At 42.4% G+C, this 16126-nt stretch overlaps 1 protein-coding gene and 1 long non-coding RNA gene across 3 annotated transcripts; one reads left to right on the plus strand and one right to left on the minus strand.

Annotated features, from left to right (window-relative positions):
- Positions 1-1035: 1035 nt before the first annotated feature.
- TOMM7 (translocase of outer mitochondrial membrane 7) lies at positions 1036-6819 on the minus strand. Its single transcript, XM_066628212.1, has 3 exons — positions 6579-6819; positions 2437-2485; positions 1036-1275 (listed from the first exon to the last, which is right to left on the minus strand). The coding sequence occupies exons 1-3, from the start codon at positions 6679-6681 to the stop codon at positions 1260-1262; spliced, it is 168 nt and encodes a 55-aa protein (XP_066484309.1). The 5' UTR covers positions 6682-6819; the 3' UTR covers positions 1036-1259.
- On the plus strand, positions 6485-14726 carry LOC136651633 (uncharacterized). Of its 2 annotated transcripts, none has more exons than XR_010794534.1 (4): positions 6485-6777; positions 11149-11205; positions 12437-12546; positions 13731-14726. It is a non-coding gene; the product is annotated as an uncharacterized lncRNA (long non-coding RNA). The 2 variants fall into 2 exon arrangements; XR_010794533.1 differs by having other exon boundaries at positions 12437-12486.
- The last annotated feature ends 1400 nt before the right edge of the window (positions 14727-16126 follow it).

Consider the following 16126-nt stretch of genomic DNA (forward strand, 5'->3'; position numbering starts at 1 on the left):
ATAGGAGTTTACCCCCTGATTTTTGATCACCAAATCTTGGAAAGGAAAGAACATCCTTCATAAATTGCTTTCAATCTCCTCTGCTCATGTATGAAAATATCAAAAAAGTAAACTCTTGATCCAAGGATGCCCAGGTTTATTGCTGAAAGTGGTGACTGATCTTTTTTGTATTGGTGACAAAAAGGCTTACAACGGCAAAAGGGCTATTCTGCATGTGCAAGGGCTGATTCACATGCCCAGAAAAAGTACATAGAATGTTCCTAGGATACAAAGGGTAGGATTCCTAGGATACAAAGGTAGAATTAATAAAATGACTGAATGCTACCCCATGTCAAAGAACATGAATGCAGGATTATCAATAGCTAGTTCCCCTTGTGAACTGCTTCTCAGTAACCAGGATGAGAAAGATTTCTAAATGGGAAGGAAATTGCTATTTTTTATTCTTCCATGTCACCAATGTGCCACAACTTACTAATTTAGGTACAGGGCTCAAAAGTTTTTAACTAGTATCCTCTGTGCTGGTCTGTAGTCCAATAGTCCCAGTCTCTAGCTTCCAGCCATACCTAAGGCTTGCAAGGGCTTAAGCTGCTAATGCCAAGGATGAGTGAGAAGAAGCACTTATCAGCAAAGCACACTGGGGAGAAGTTGTATACTGTGTCTAAATATATATTCTCTGGCTATATCTTCATTATGTAATAAACAGCATTTTAAACATTCTTTCAGTAGCATGCCAAGGAAATTAGCAGTTACTCCCAGTCCTTCAAGTTTCCCACAGCCTCTGCTGAGATTCTGGAATAAGATTCAGGAATCCTTCTGCAACAATTAAAATGCATAACATTGTGGATTCTGACATATGTAACATTAGTGTTCTGTAGTATTAACTAAGATGTGACCTTGCTCAACCCATGATCGAAATGAAGACTGACTGGCCCAAGCTCTGGTCATTATAAGGATAAAGTTGAAACAATCAAATCTCTCAGTCCTGAAACACCAAGGAAACAAAGAGGAAGTGAGGTCAAAACTTCAAAAAACAAATTGTTTCAGATTTTACATTTATTTCAACAGTTTTAAATGAAAGTAAAATTAATCAGATTGACAGAAATTCCACTGTGTCATAAGCATATTCAATGATGTCAGGAAACTGTGCTGATCAATGGTATATTGCTTGACAAATGTCCTTCCTAGTTTCTGGAATTTACACATTTTCAGCTGTTTTTATATGTTCAGCTGCTCCTTTCAGAGTACAGTGGTTAAATCCTTCATCCCCAAAGCAGACTGAAACAAAACACAGAGGTGAGGGGAGAAAAGAAAAAGAAAAAGAAAGCTGATCAGGTCTTTTTAAAATGTTCAGTGTTTCAAAACATTAAGTAGTGCTATAACAACTTACTCAGGCATAGAAAGTCTATCTAAACCCATATACAGGTGAACATAACTTAGTGACGTTTCGATCAGTGAAACCAGCATACGCAATGGCCACCGCTGGTCCCTGTTCACTCCCCCAAGCCTCTGAAGCCAAGGGGAGCTGCACTCTCCTTGCTCAGGAGGCTCAGACTGGCCATTTCAGCCAAGAACACATGACTTCCAGTTTCCCGAGGAAGTCAAAACGGGCATTCTGAGCCTCACAGAGGCAGTGCACAGATGCGTGGTGCTTCTGCGAGGCTCAGAAAAGCCTCCAGAGGGGAGGGAAGCACAGCTTTGGAGGCTTCACTTAATGTCAAGCCTCGCTCGACAATGGGGGTGCCAGTCTGCATCCCTATCGTTAAGCGACACACGACTGTATATGATTAAGCTAAACCTGCATATAACTGCTGGATCATTCAAACAAAACTATATGTGAACTGTGGCAGTTTCCCTCTATCATGACATGATATGCAGGTTCAGAAAGAAAAAAGAATTCCCATTTCCAAATATTTGTTATTTCTTTTTTCTGCTACTCAAAAAAAATACTTTTCATAACATATGCCTTATAAATCTTATTTTGATTAAAAGTAAACATAACAAACATACCCAGCTTTAATATCACAAACATTCCCCTAGCTTATGAGGTAGGGGGAATCACTGACTCTCCGACAAGAGGTAAGGAGTCATGCCTTCATTCCTCAAAATTATTCTGGTAATGAAGCTTTATGCAATCAAATTGTCTTTAAATCATTTTATAATTGCTAGTTCTATATTTTTAAAAAAGGTATTCACATCTCTGGATGCTACCACGTCAATAAGAAAGAGAATATTTCTTTCTGTTGGTCCCTCTTTTAAACTAAAGAATTGTAGTACCGAACTGGTCTGCACCTTGCCCAAGAACATAGCAACAGACACACACGAAATATCTAATGTCATCCCACATCTAAGTCTCAAACTATCACCTGCAAGCTAACCACATTTTCTCTTCTTAAGCATGGATTGATACTGCATAACTATTAATAGCTGAACACCTACCTCAGTAGATTCGGTTCAGGCATTCCAGGATCTGCACCTCTCTTAAAGCCTAAAGTTATAAATATGTAAGTCAACATAAATTTACTTAATATAGAATAAATCTATGGAAAGCACTTATGTACATAAAAGACTGATGACAATAAGGTAACACACTGCAGTTTAACAAACAAAGAGTCTTGAAAGCACTTTAAAGACTAGCCAATTTCTTTCAGCATACATTTTGTGAGCTAGAATCCACTTCATTAGATGCAGTACATAAGAAGCGGCCTGCTGAATCAGGCAAAGAGCCCATCTAGTCCAACTTCCTGCATCTAAGGCCCAAATCCTAACCCAATTTTCAGCACTGTGCCAATGGGACATGTGCTGCATCTTGCAGTTGGGGGGTACTCATGGAGGACTTCTCAAGGTAAGGGAATGTTTGTTTCCTTACTTAGGAACTGCATTGCCTTTATGCCAGTGCTGGAAAGTGGGTAAGAATTGCGCACTAAGTGACCCACAAAATGCCTCTTGGAACACACAAGACAACAAGATACCTGTACTCTGTTGCCTCTACAGAGATAGGCTACCTCTAAAATCTGAATGTTCCATACAGTCATTATGACATGTAAACTATGATGAATTTGTCCTCCTTAAGTCTAATCCTTTTTTAAGGGCACCAAGACCTGCTGCCATCACAACATCGTGTGGTACAACATCGTGTGGCACAGATTAATTATGCACTAGGTAAAGAAATATTTTGTCTGTTCCAACTTCCTGCAAGTCAATTTTAGTGAGTGTTCCCGGGTTCTAGTGTTGTGCAAGAGGGAAAAGAACTTCCTTCCATCTGTTCCATGCATAATTTTATGTCACCTTCTTTCTCAGTCACCTTCTTTCTATAATGGAAAGCTTCAGCTCCAATCCTGTGCACTATTCCTGACTGTAAACCCAACTAAATTTCTTGGTCCTTAATTCTGAGTAGAAATACATAGGCTCATGCTTAATTTGTTTGAGAAAAAAAGATACTCTTCCGCCATTTCCACCACGTATTCCCTTGTTCTATGGCAGGGATCTCCAAACCCCGGCCTGGGGGCCAGATGCAGCCCATGGCAAGCCTCTTTCTGGCCCACAGCCAGCCTCTGATCCCGAGAGCCTTTAGTACAGATGATCAAACACAACTGGAGTTGTGAGGTGGGGGAATGGGGGTCCATTTGTGCTTTGGGCTGTGTTGGTGCTTGGAGAAATCCTGGACATTTAAGCCCATTCATTCATTTATTCATTCATCCAAGTTCCACCTCTGACGCATTTATTCAAATTTTATATTTAATTTTTTTTTACAGCCCTCAAAACTGTGCCAGATATTTGATCCAGCCCTTTGGCCAAAAAGTTTAGAGACCCTGTTCTATGGCAAAACATAGAAGAGGGAATGTGTTGCCCTCCTAGTACATCATATCGCTTTATTTTTTTCTGAAGAAGAGACAAACAGAGTTTCCCAAATAGCAATAGGCTGAACTAATTCCCTGAGTAATGAAATAGCCTGCAGGAGCAGCTCACACATCAACTAAAATATTTTCCCATTTAATGACAAACTTGTTATTAATGTTTTATAGAACAAGATCATTGAGTGTTCTAACATCTAATAGCTAGAGGTGTTTGTTTCCAGTGAGTAAGATAGGATTACAGTTTCTTATTGAATATGATGGGCTTACTTCTGAGTAAAGTAAAAATACCACTTTCAAACACCTCTACTAATAAAAATTTTGAATCACTTATATCCAAAGTGAAATCTTTGTCCAGAAAAGAGGAAGTCACTCATATAGTCTTAAATATAATGAACAAAAATATTCTCTACTAGTCATGAGAAAGTAGAGAAAAAAATTGTTAAACATATTCAATAAGACCAGGGAAATCCCTATAAAGAACCTTCTGAAATTCTGCTTCCAGTTTTGGGAAATGTGGTAACTTCCAAACACCAAGAACTCACCCAAAGCAAAAGCACACACACCCCCTCCAATGAATTGGTTTAAGTATCTTTATTCTGCACCAATAAATATTTGGTAGTCATGATTATTTCTCAAAAACAGAATTTGGAAATAACCCCATTATTTATAATCTACTTAAATCAACTCTGCAAAACAATTCAGAGGCTATTTCTGCCCCTCAACTTTTCTTCCATCCAACATGAACTACTACTACTTCTCCACACACCCATGGTTTTTTCTTCTCCTCTCTGGAAGCTATTTTCTGCATGAATCTCAAACAATTTAATTTAAAGACTATTGGCTTTAATTAAGCATTCAAAGGTAAAAGGATTCTACTGGATGAATCATCCCAGAAGGCTTAAACATTAAGATAGGATTCTGACTATGTCACAGGGAAACTGGAACTACTCCAGAGTTTTGTAAGAAGAATGCCAACCAGCAAAGCCAAATGTTCTGCTTTCAACTAATGAGATGTACTGTTGTTTAAAATTCATTTAGGCTGCATTTACTTGAAAGCTCCACACAGCTTAGTGAGACTTACTTCGGAGTAAGCATACATAGGATCACAACTCTTACTGGCCATGGGAAAAAGGGAGAGGAAAAGAAGTGTGCAAGCCAAGGCAGCACTGAAGAAAAGTAACTCTTTGTTGGTCAAGGTTGTTGCCATATTCTCATTTTTGTAACCTCAGGCAAGATAGTTTTAAGTAACCAACAGCTAGGGTGGAGTAACTTCAGTCTTCCATTACCTTTTCTTTAAAAAAAAAAAAAGAATTCTTGAGAACTATCTGCATTTTTATATCATATTATTATTAGCTTTGTTATATACCACTGTTGTTCAGGGCAAGGACCCAAAGCAGTTTACACGCAGTAACAAACAACAAAGGTAGTTTTTCTCCTGTATTGGACTGCAGGTGTGAAAATAGGAATAAACTCAACAATTTCCAGACTCCTTTTTTTTCCCTTGCAAGTTGGGCTAAAGAGTAGCACAACAATGACATCATGATGCGGAGTATTAAGATTCTAGAGCAGTGTTTCTCAACCAGTGGTATGAGAACTGGTGGTTTCTAGTGGCACTCATGGAACCCCTGGACATCTGCCACCTGGCAACGAGACCAGGAATGAGACACAATAAACAGCGATAGGAGAATCTGCTTGGCAGTCAGAGCCGCAAAGCATGTTTTTCCGCACTAGAAAAAGCCCTCCCATCCACCCTTAGCCTCTTACTGGTGTTTGACACGTCACATCTGGTCTCCCAACCCAGAAGTAACTGGTGATGATGTTATCACCAGCTACTTCCGGTGGTACTTCCAATAGGTGGACCATGTGAAGCGGTGCGGCAGAGCACAAACATTGAAAAACACTGGTCTGCGATTGGCTCTAGTGAAGCGTAATGCATGCTGGGATTTGTAGTGCCTGATTGTATGAGGCTTGTGCAAAGCAACACAAGTTGTGGTAGCGGGTGCACACACTCACCAGGGACGTGTGGTGGGCGGGGAGGCAGGTGAGGCAGAGCCGCCCCACTGGGGTCCTTCGAAGAACGCCGCCATTGTGTGAAGCACATAAGCACTCACAACCCATGTGCTTCACACATGGGTCGTGAGTGCTTGTGCACCTCACATGGCGGCGGTGCTCTTTGAAGGACCCCAGTCAGGAGGCTCTGCCTCACCTGCCTCCCTGCCCACCACGTGTCCCTGACACACACCTCAAGATGAGAACGTGATTCTTCCAGGCAGCCACTTTGAGCCACTGTGCTGTGGCACAGTGGTGTGCCATGAATGGCACACTGGTGTGCCACAAGAATGTAGGGGAGGGCTATTGATCAGTAGAGCTAGTGGGGCTGTGAGCCCCCCCCCCCCGACAGCATGGTGTGCCTTGACACTGTCAGTGCACCCTGAGAGGCAATAGGTTGGAAACCACTGCTCCAGAGCCTCTAGAGAGGGAGGAGGCGGGAGGGCGTCAGGAAGAGCTGTGGGTCTTGCACCCACAGTGGGTCCCCCACTGAGCACACGGAAGTGGGGCGCCACGTGGGCCGCCCACGAGCCCTCCAGGGACGACCCTCCCCTCCGCGCGTCACAGGCGTCAACGCGTCCTGGAACAAGCGCGGCGCGCGCTCGTCGGAACGACCGTTTACTGACCGCCAACGGCCCCCTCCCCCTCCCCCTCCCCCTCCCCCTCCGCACTGACCTAGGTAGAGCACGACGGGGATGAAGCCCCAGCGGATGGCGAACTGGCCGCCTTTGAAGAGGTGCTGCAGCCGCTGCTTGGCCTCCTTGCCCAGCTTCGGCATGACGGAGGCGAGGCCGACCCGGCGGAACAGGGAGCCGAAAGGAGGAGAGCTGCGGGCGGCCCCGTGACGCAGCCGCGCACGCGCCAGCCTCGGCCGGTAGGGAATGGTGGCGGCGCTGCAGGCAGGCCGGCCGGCCGGCCGGAGGACGAACGGGGCGGAGGCTGCGGCGGAAGTGTCTTCTCGGCCGCAGCCTCGTGTGGCGTTTCTACACGGAGCCGGCGCCGCATTAAGGCTGCAGCCCCATTCGCACTGACCTGGGAGTGAGCCCCACTGACACTAATGGGCCTTACTTCTGAGTAGACGTGCATTGGACTGGGCTCAACGTCAGGCTGCCATCCTATGCGTACTTAGCTGGGAGTAAGTCCCACTATCATGGGACTTACTTCTGAGTAGACATGCAGACGCTTGGGCTCTGTGGCTGCAACCCTATCCACACTTAGCTGGGAGTGAGCCCCACTGACTGTAATGGGACTTACTTCTGAGTAGACATGCATAGGAATGGGCTCTGTGGCTGCAGTCCTATTCGCACTTAGCTGGGAGTAAGCCTCATTGACTCTAATAGGAGTTACTTCTGAGTAGACATGTGTAGGCTTGAGCTCTTAGTTACTTATTTTCCATTTTTGCCTAGCGCAGGTCTAGGGAGTCATTTTGTTGCTCCAGGCTGCAAACTGCATCTGTCCTTGGGAGTAAGGAGGGGCAGATGCCCATATGCCATCTCTTCACACCAGAGACAGTCGGTGGGTGATGCAGAGCCTCCCCAAGCTCCCACAACCCACATGCAGAGAGCACCTCACAGGGCGGCAGCACTTTTTAAAGGACTCCAGTGGGGAGGCTCTGCCTTACCTACATACTCATGGACTGCATGTCACCGCCATTCTCCGTGTATGCAAGCAAATATATTATTTTAATATATCCATAAATCATTTGCTTCAGCAAAGTGGTATAGGGACATCACTTTTGCCTTAGGGTGGTGGTCTTAGGTCTTTTTCATGCCACAATCCTACACACACTCACGGGGCCCATGAGGGGGGGTAATTTGTGCCTGGCTCAGGATGAGGAAGGAGGCCCAAGGAGCCAAAAGAAATTTCCTGATCTCTTACATTTTTCAATCTCAGCTTGTGTGTGGTGCTGAAGGCACTACCCTGGGCATAGGGTGGCAACTGCTGCTGCAAGCTATGCACACCAGGTTCATAAATACAAACTCCCCCACTGTGTTTTCCCCTGCCTTCCCCTTTGGGAAAGGGTCCAAAGAAACTTTGTACCCCATGATAAAATTCCTCTCAGAGGCCCTGCCCCCCCCAATAAAGTATGTGACTGAGGACCCACCCCTGATGTTGCTCTCCCCTGGACCCAATTTGCCAACCCCATTGCCACCCAGCCCCGCCAGCCCCATTTCCCCCACTCTTGTAATCTTCACAACAATGCTGTGAGGTAGCAGACTGTACAGGGCTGGCTATAGGAGCTGCAGGGCAAGACAACAAAGAGAAGAAGCTGTGCAGGATTATCCCTAGAACTCAGCTTTGATAAGGCAGTACCATGATTGGATTGGATCCAAGCCCTCATTTGTTTTGAAATGTTGCTGCGAGGCCCCAAATGAAGCTTCACAACCCCATTGGGGTCATGACCCACAGGTTCAAAAACACTGCCCTAGGTGGAAAGGATTTCTTTTATAGGAAAACCTAACATGTCAACTGGCCCCTAAATACCCCCCATAAATCTGAGGGAGGAGCCCTCCAGAGCAGATGAAGACCTAACCCCAGCTTTTGCCTTGGCGGGCAGCAGGACCACCTGAAAAGGGCCAGCTAAGCAAAAACTGTTTCCAGTAACTGCGAACTAGAAGTCTAGAAACGCAGCTGGGCAAGAAAGAAGCAGTCTACTACAAAAGCCCTAGGGCAGTGTTTCTCAACCAATGGTACTGGTACCACCAGTGGTACTTGAGGAGGTGTCTGGTGGTACTTGCAAGACCCCAGGACACCCGCCACTGAGACAAGGAACGCAATACAACAAACAGTGATAGGAGGCTCAGTTCAGCAGGCAGATCTCTAAAGCATGCTTTTCAGCACTTGAAAACACCCTCCCGTTCACCCTTTGCCTCTTACTAGTGTTTGTTGTATCGCATCTGACCCTCCAACCCAGAAGTAATTGGTGATGATGCCATCGCCAGTTATTTCTGATGGCACTTTGAATAGATGAACTATGTGAAGTGTCCAGTGGACAAATGTTGAGAAACACTGCCCTAGGGCAGTGGTCTTAGACCTTTTTGGTGTCACAATTCCAATAAATAAATTATAAGACTGGGGAACCACCACCAATCCTGCTCCCCCCTCCGACTAGTATCTAATCTGCCTATTTCCTGCCCCTGTCCCCACCCTGTTGCCTTCTCTTGCACAGGCTTTGAAAGGTTGCCACAACCCCCCCCCCCCAAAGAGGCTTCACAACCCACAGGCTGAAGAACACTGCACAGTCACAGATAGAGGCTAGACTAGGAATTTGCTTTTTTTTTTTTTTTAAGGCCAGACATTTAAACTAACAGTCATCACCACTGTTAGGACAGTGAATTCCATGAGTTAAATAGGGTTCATGTGAAATAGTACTTTCTATGTGTTCTGAAAGTACTTGGCCAACAGTCTGAGGCAAAGAGGCAAAGAAGGAAGGCCCATAGCCAAGGAGACAGACCAGGGACAGACTGCACTTGCTCCCAGTGCGGAAGGGATTGTCACTCCCGAATTGGCCTTTTCAGCCACACTAGACGCTGTTCCAGAACCACCATTCAGAGCGTGATACCATAGTCTTTCGAGACTGAAGGTTGCCTACAGAGATGTGTTCTGAACCTACTATATATCAAGTCAGCTTGAGAGCTGCCAGGAAAAAAGAAAGGTGAATGCTTTCTTTCCATATTTAGCACTTCTAGTAACATGGCCCAGGGCTCTTGTACAGTAGGCATAAAGAAATCATGGTTGATTTAATGCTGTAAATTTTACGCTGCAATCCCACACATACTAAGTAATGAGCAAGTCCCATTGAACTTAGTGGAGTTTTATTTCTGGGAAAAGGTTGTAGTGTCACATCAATTAACAGTACAGTCATATGCAGTACAATACATTTAATCAGAAGTAAGTCATATTTTACTTAATGAGGCTTATTTCCAGGAAAGTGCAGATAAGATTGCAGCCCAAGTGTCCTAAATTTACAAGTGAGGGAAAAAACACAGGCTTGTCTCTGCTGAAATGTTGTCTACCAGATACAGTTTAGAAATACTGTCTTAACAAAATAAAATTAAAACATTGCTCAATCAAGCAGAAACACTATGTAATCCCTCCAAAAGATTTTTAGTTATTCAACTGGACCTGCAGCCTTACTTGTTTCTGAACTAAAACAGCCCATACTCAACTGAGTTCTTTCCCAACCTGTTTCCATCAAATCTGCTAGGAGGCTCTTAGACCTCCCTTTTTCAGCACCTGGCTTGGTGACATACTACCTATCTCACAGAGCATTAATTGGGCATTAGGATTCGGAAGCCAAATCTTCCCTGAACAACAGCATCTCAACTGGGTGCTCTGTATCCACAAATCTAGCAAAGCACATCTATTAGCTAGCTGTTTTTTTATCTTGCCTACATTCATTCAACATAGTTGCATTCCAGTCCAAGAGAGCCGAATTAATCTGGAAACATTTCATTCATCTTCCCACGGGCAGCTACAACACAAGTGTAGTGATTCATTAAGAAAGAGGAAAAGGCTTAAGAATTACACAAAAGGCTTAAGAATTGCTGTGCTAGAACAATGTTTAACTGTAAGGAATAAAACTGTTACAACAGTAAGGCTGCAATCCTAACCAACTATTCAGCCCTGACATAAGGGCAATGCAATTCTGAGGTGAGGGAACAAACATTGCCTTACCTTGAGGAGGCCTCCGTGACTGCCCCCCAACTGCTGGATGCAGCACATGCCCCACTGGCACAGCTATGCCACAACTGAAAAGTTGGTTAGGATTGTGCCCGAAGTTGTACACAGTAAGCATACAGGCTCTTACAGTTGCCCAAATTCCAAGTATGAACAACCATCAATAACTAAGTAGGGGAAGGTGGAAACTAACCTGGTTTGTTCCCTGGACAGTGCACGTGTTGAAGCATCAAGTCGTCTGTGACATAGTAGTAGCAGTTCTTAATAATATGTTATTGGCAATTGCTTAAAGATGGTGGGTGCCATGGGTTTCATTGCACTTTTCCTTTGATACCGACACAAACTATACAAGTTCTGTCCTAAAAGTCATTCATTAAAACTAGACTTAAATAAGTTAATACCATAGTCTTTTGAGACTGAAGGTTGCCAACCAACCAAATAAGTTAAGAAAAGTCTAACAAAATAATGAGATCTCTATGTGAAAATCTGCTCTTTTACATGTAGATAGATCAACAGAATTATTTTTTAATGCTTATCTTTGATGTCCTTTTTTTTCCTCCCATAGATTCTGTAATAAAAGGTGCAGACTAACACCGTAGTCACAGGTTTCTCCTGGTGAGAGGTATATTGCACAAGTATTTGTTTAAACACAGATCACTTACTAAATATAGGGTATTTCAAAAAATGTACACACATTTTAATGAGCTCCAGTTCATTGTAGAAAACCTGTAGCACTTGAACATCTACAGGAAGTAATTCAAGAGATGTGTGGAACCATCTCAGCACACACTTTGGTGGATATCTGCAGTTCCCTTACTCAATGATGTCAGCAGTATATGAATGCCAGTGGGGAACATTTGGAGCACTTGGTCTAATTAAACAGTCAAGCAACTGCTTCTGGGTTTACCATTTGCAGTTTGTGTGTGAATTATAGCATAATAAATTTGACACTATAAAGTGTGTATATTTTCTTGAGACCCCCTGCATCTTCACAGTCAGTGTAATTGTGAGTGGTATATCTGGTCAAAGATGAAAACCATTAACTGATTTGTGGATACCTCTGTAGAGTGTAATGCACACTTCTGATGGCTTAAAGGATTTTCTGAGGCCAGAATGGTAGCTAAAGTAGGTTTAGATTTAAACCTTTCTTTGCAGTTATTCAATTTTCTTTCATAGGTTGATATAGACTCTTGCCCTTTTAGAAAACAGTTGTGTTTTAGTATTTACACTACTGTAAAGATGACTGTATATGCTCTAAAAGCATTCACAATAGGTCTTCAACAGACTACTAAGAACTTTTATACCAAGTGTAGATGAACGTAGTATATCTTGATATCTGACTATATAAACGTTGCTATTGCTTCAACTTAGGTATGAATCAGCAGGGTAAGTGAGCACACATGCTACATACAGTGGAGATTTCCAGTCACTTTTTCTTTTGGAGCAGGTTCCTCCACTGCATTATCAAACTGTTTTTAAAATGCATCTGAATCTTGTGTAGTATATAGTGAGAAGTGTTGAAAAGGAACCAGGCAGAAGAATATTGATGCCCTTATCTGCATACATCCATACCACTTTAGTAAATTACAGCACTCAGTTTCTACAAAATCTAACTAAACAATAAAAGAGTAAAAATAAATAGCACTGCAAGAAAGCAGCAGTAGCTAATTATCAAACTCAATTGAAACAGTTTTTGCCTGTTTTGGGAAAAGTTGCCAACATATTATCCCCAAATATGTATGAACTGTCACAGTATGTCTTAAAATAGGTTGTAATATACAACTCTTTGTATTCTCTAGTGAAAAAGTGTATTCTGTTTGGTTTTAATGAAGTGTTAATATTTGTTTCAACAGGCTGTATGAGATGCAGGATAATGGAAGACAAACATTTGCTTTCCAGAAAGGTATTTTACAGTGAGCAAGCACTTGCAACAATGATTTCTTGTTTTGCTTAAGTGATACAGGTAAAAAAAATTTTTTTAAGTAAGCCACACCATTTGGAACACAGTAGAACAAACTCTCATCTCATAGGGGTGGCCCACCCACTGAATGAAGTGATGCAGGTTGAATTAGTGGCAGATTGGAGGGAGCAAGATAGCAGTGGATTGAGGGTACACTTTGACATGTCCCTCTTTGACATGGTAGAAGTCTGCCACCACTTCCCTCCAGCCTCCATGAATGCAACCCACATTGATCAACTTTCCATCTGCTAAAAGCAAGAGTATTGCCTGCCTCTATACCTGCTTTTGGTGTTGCTTCTTCAGTCATGGAAGTGTAGGATTTTCAGTTTGATTTCCAGGGAGCACGTGAACCAAAGAGTTTCTTTATTCACATGGTTCCTTTAAATCAAACCAGGAATTCTACAGTTGAAGACACTCTGCAAGGAATGCAATAAGTAGCTGTTTTTGTTTGTTTTTAAATTGTGCAGAGGCAGCAAACCCAAGGCAGCTTTCTGGATCACACTGCCACTGCTCTGAGTCATGTGTTATAAATAGAGATGTTTGAAAATTGTATTATTTATTTTACTTAGAAGTAATCCCATTGTGTTCAGTAAGGCTTAGACTGTAATCCTATCTTGCTCACAGAAAACAAACACCTCTAATTATAAAACAGAGAGCTGGTGTAGCATACTGGCTAAAGAGAGTAATCTATGAATCAAGATATCCCTTGTTTGAATATTGCCCCTGCAATGGGTTGCCCCTGCAACTAATGGGTTGGCTTTAGGCAAGTTAGCCACAATTTCACCAGCTGCAATATGGGATTAATAATACTTAATTTATTTCTTGCATTTCTTGCAAATGTGGAGGAGATATTCAAAGAAATGCCAAAAAGCAAGGACACCTTTATGGGATAATTATGTAGCAAAAATTATCCCTGTTAAATACAGGATGACTTAGGCAGAAGAATGAGGACCTTTGTTTCTTAGATGTGTCAGAATTTAAATGATTGGAAGGATTTACTAAAGCAAAGTACAAGAAAAAACTTGACAAGGAGAGATCGTATTTATATTAAAACATAGCTGAAGTATGCTTAAAAAGAAGCATAACCACTACTTTTTTAAAGACATCTGTGTTGAGAAAAATACTTAAATGAACACATCAAGAAAGAAAAATGCATAAACATTTGCTGAATTATGTTTTTTAAACAGATCCAGAGGAAGATCAGAGAATGTTGCTGTTTGTGTAGTTTCATCTTTTACCACAAGATGGAGATTATCAAGATATCCTTGTAAATCAATTTGCCTGAGTTTACTGACTACTAGGAAAACCATCACTTCTGTAAATATTGGAAATGATAGTTTATCACAGTTGTCATTGCCACACGTTGACATGAATACTCATACTTAATGAAACTATCTTGTCTTTGTAACTAGCTATTTTTATTAATCTGATGCAAGCACTCTGCAAGGGAGTTACTGAAATCTGATTATGCACCAAGTATGCCGAGACCTATAATAATAATAATCAGAACATCTTTCAGTTGCATCTCGGATAGTAAAGTGTGGCACTGAAGGATTCATACGTACTACAAATGAATGGACAAATTGCAATACCACTAATCTGTTTAACATAAACGAGAATTGGTGACATGTATTCTCAGCCCAAACAGAGACATAATTAATTGGGCCTATAGAATTTTCTTATCTTTTTAGGTGAGGTCTTATAGTTGAACTTCTGTTGGATAAGCAGAGAATAAAAACACAGTGAATTTATGCACTGTGGTATTAAACATTAAGCTGGTATAATGAAAGATTACAAGAGCTTCAGCCAAGTTCTTTCAACTGTTTTTCAGAGATGACATTTCAAATTAACTCTGTGACATGACAGACAATAAAATATCAATCACCCAGATGACTATGTAGAATGTAGTAACTTTATTATTCTGCTACAGCACAATGAAATTTATGCACCTTTGAGATACAAGCATAAATATATACAACAATTCCAACAATCACACTCTTCACACTTACCCACACATTCTATACAACATGCATCATAAGAAGATGGCTAATTTAAATATATTTCCTTCATTCTACTAAAAATAAGTGTAGTATTAAGCTAAATTATGTTTCGCCTGTTTGTGTAGTCATAACCAGTCATTACTAGTAATCCTCTGATATCTCAGGGTGCTGCTTAAAATAATAAAAGGGTGAAATCTAAGTGAAATTCTTGAGATTTCTTATTTCCGAGCACCTGTTTTGTCAAGATGGAGAATGGCAAGCCCTAACTTTGTGGTTCATACTTTACAAGATTAAGGGCGCAATCCTAACCTGCGATGGAACAGGCAAACCAGGAGGCTTGTGTGTAATCCACTGTAGGATTGTGGCCAGAAGCAGCTCAGCCAGAGGTAAAGGGGAAACTTTTCCCCTTAACCCTGGGTAAGGGCTACTGGCCACAATGGGTTTCCTCGGACTTGCGCCACCTCTGGAGGTTGCACAAGGCAGAGGAGAGCGGAGCAGCTTGAAGCCGCTCCGTTCTCCCCAGGAACAGGGGTTGGGATCCAGTATAACTGCTGGATCCCAGCCTCGCCTGCCACTCCCCGCCCACACACCCGCCCCCAGGGCCACCTACCATTGCCTGCCCTCCCTCCGCCCAGGAACACCTCCCTCCCTCCTCCTCCCCGCCCCCCCACACCGACCTTTTCCGCTTGTGTCTGCACAGGCGGGCCGACACAAGCGGCTGAGGGGAAGCTGGTGCGGAGGCTTATGTCAGCCTCCATGGGCTGGTGCTTCTTGGAGCACCGGCATGGCTTCCCCTTGAGGAGCTGCAAATGTGCTTTACAGCACATTTACAACCCTCCTAGGCTGGCCCAAGGGACTTGGGCTGGCATAAGGCGCAGTTTGGATTGCACCCTAAGCCATACAATTCTAATTTAAAGTTTAAGCCTATGTGCTTTCTGGTTTTCAGATACAGCAGCTATAAAAAGACTTATAATTCCCCAATATAGGTGTATGCAGATACTCTCACTATAGTGTACTGCTACTACTACAGTAATTAAAGTCACAGATGTTTTGGCATCTTTGTAATATGCTATTTTCTTTTAACCTATCTTCCTCCACATGATAGAAGATCTATTTTTTTTTCTGAGCCACTGGAGGGCAGGCTTGAACTCTGGTCTGTGCTTCCAGGAGAGCTCCATGAGCTCCTAACTGAGGGGGACATTTGTCATTTTAATTATTATTATAATTCAGAGCATTTCTACCCATGCCTTCCAGTTCACAGGTTTCCCAAGGTAGCTTAACAGTAATAACAGGTGTGGGTTTCCCAGGTTTCCCAACATAGCTTAACAGTAATAACAGAAATAAAAAACACAATATATCATTTCAAAATATAACCAATAAAAGCAGCTCATCAGTTTGCTAAAAGGCATGTTTATATTGAGCTATAAATGGCTGCATGCTTTATGATGAAACAGACATGATTTACAGAATACAGCTTGAACTCACATGGATGGCAAATTAAAGCAAATCCATTAAAAAACAATGTCCCTTTGCTAGGTAATTTAAAAATAGCCTAGCTGACCTTTGTGATGTAAAACAGAGTC

This window comes from Tiliqua scincoides, chromosome 5 (genome assembly GCF_035046505.1).
Source record: "Tiliqua scincoides isolate rTilSci1 chromosome 5, rTilSci1.hap2, whole genome shotgun sequence".
In the NCBI taxonomy this organism is placed as follows: Eukaryota; Metazoa; Chordata; class Lepidosauria; order Squamata; family Scincidae; genus Tiliqua; species Tiliqua scincoides.

Bases quoted from the DNA above. Each gene is read 5' to 3' on its own strand.
- TOMM7 (XM_066628212.1), bottom strand. From the start codon at position 6,681: ATGCCGAAGCTGGGCAAGGAGGCCAAGCAGCGGCTGCAGCACCTCTTC. The intron at 2,486-6,578 runs GTCAGTGCGGAG...TTATAACTTTAG, and splicing joins CCCCGTCGTGCTCTACCTAG to GCTTTAAGAGAGGTGCAGAT.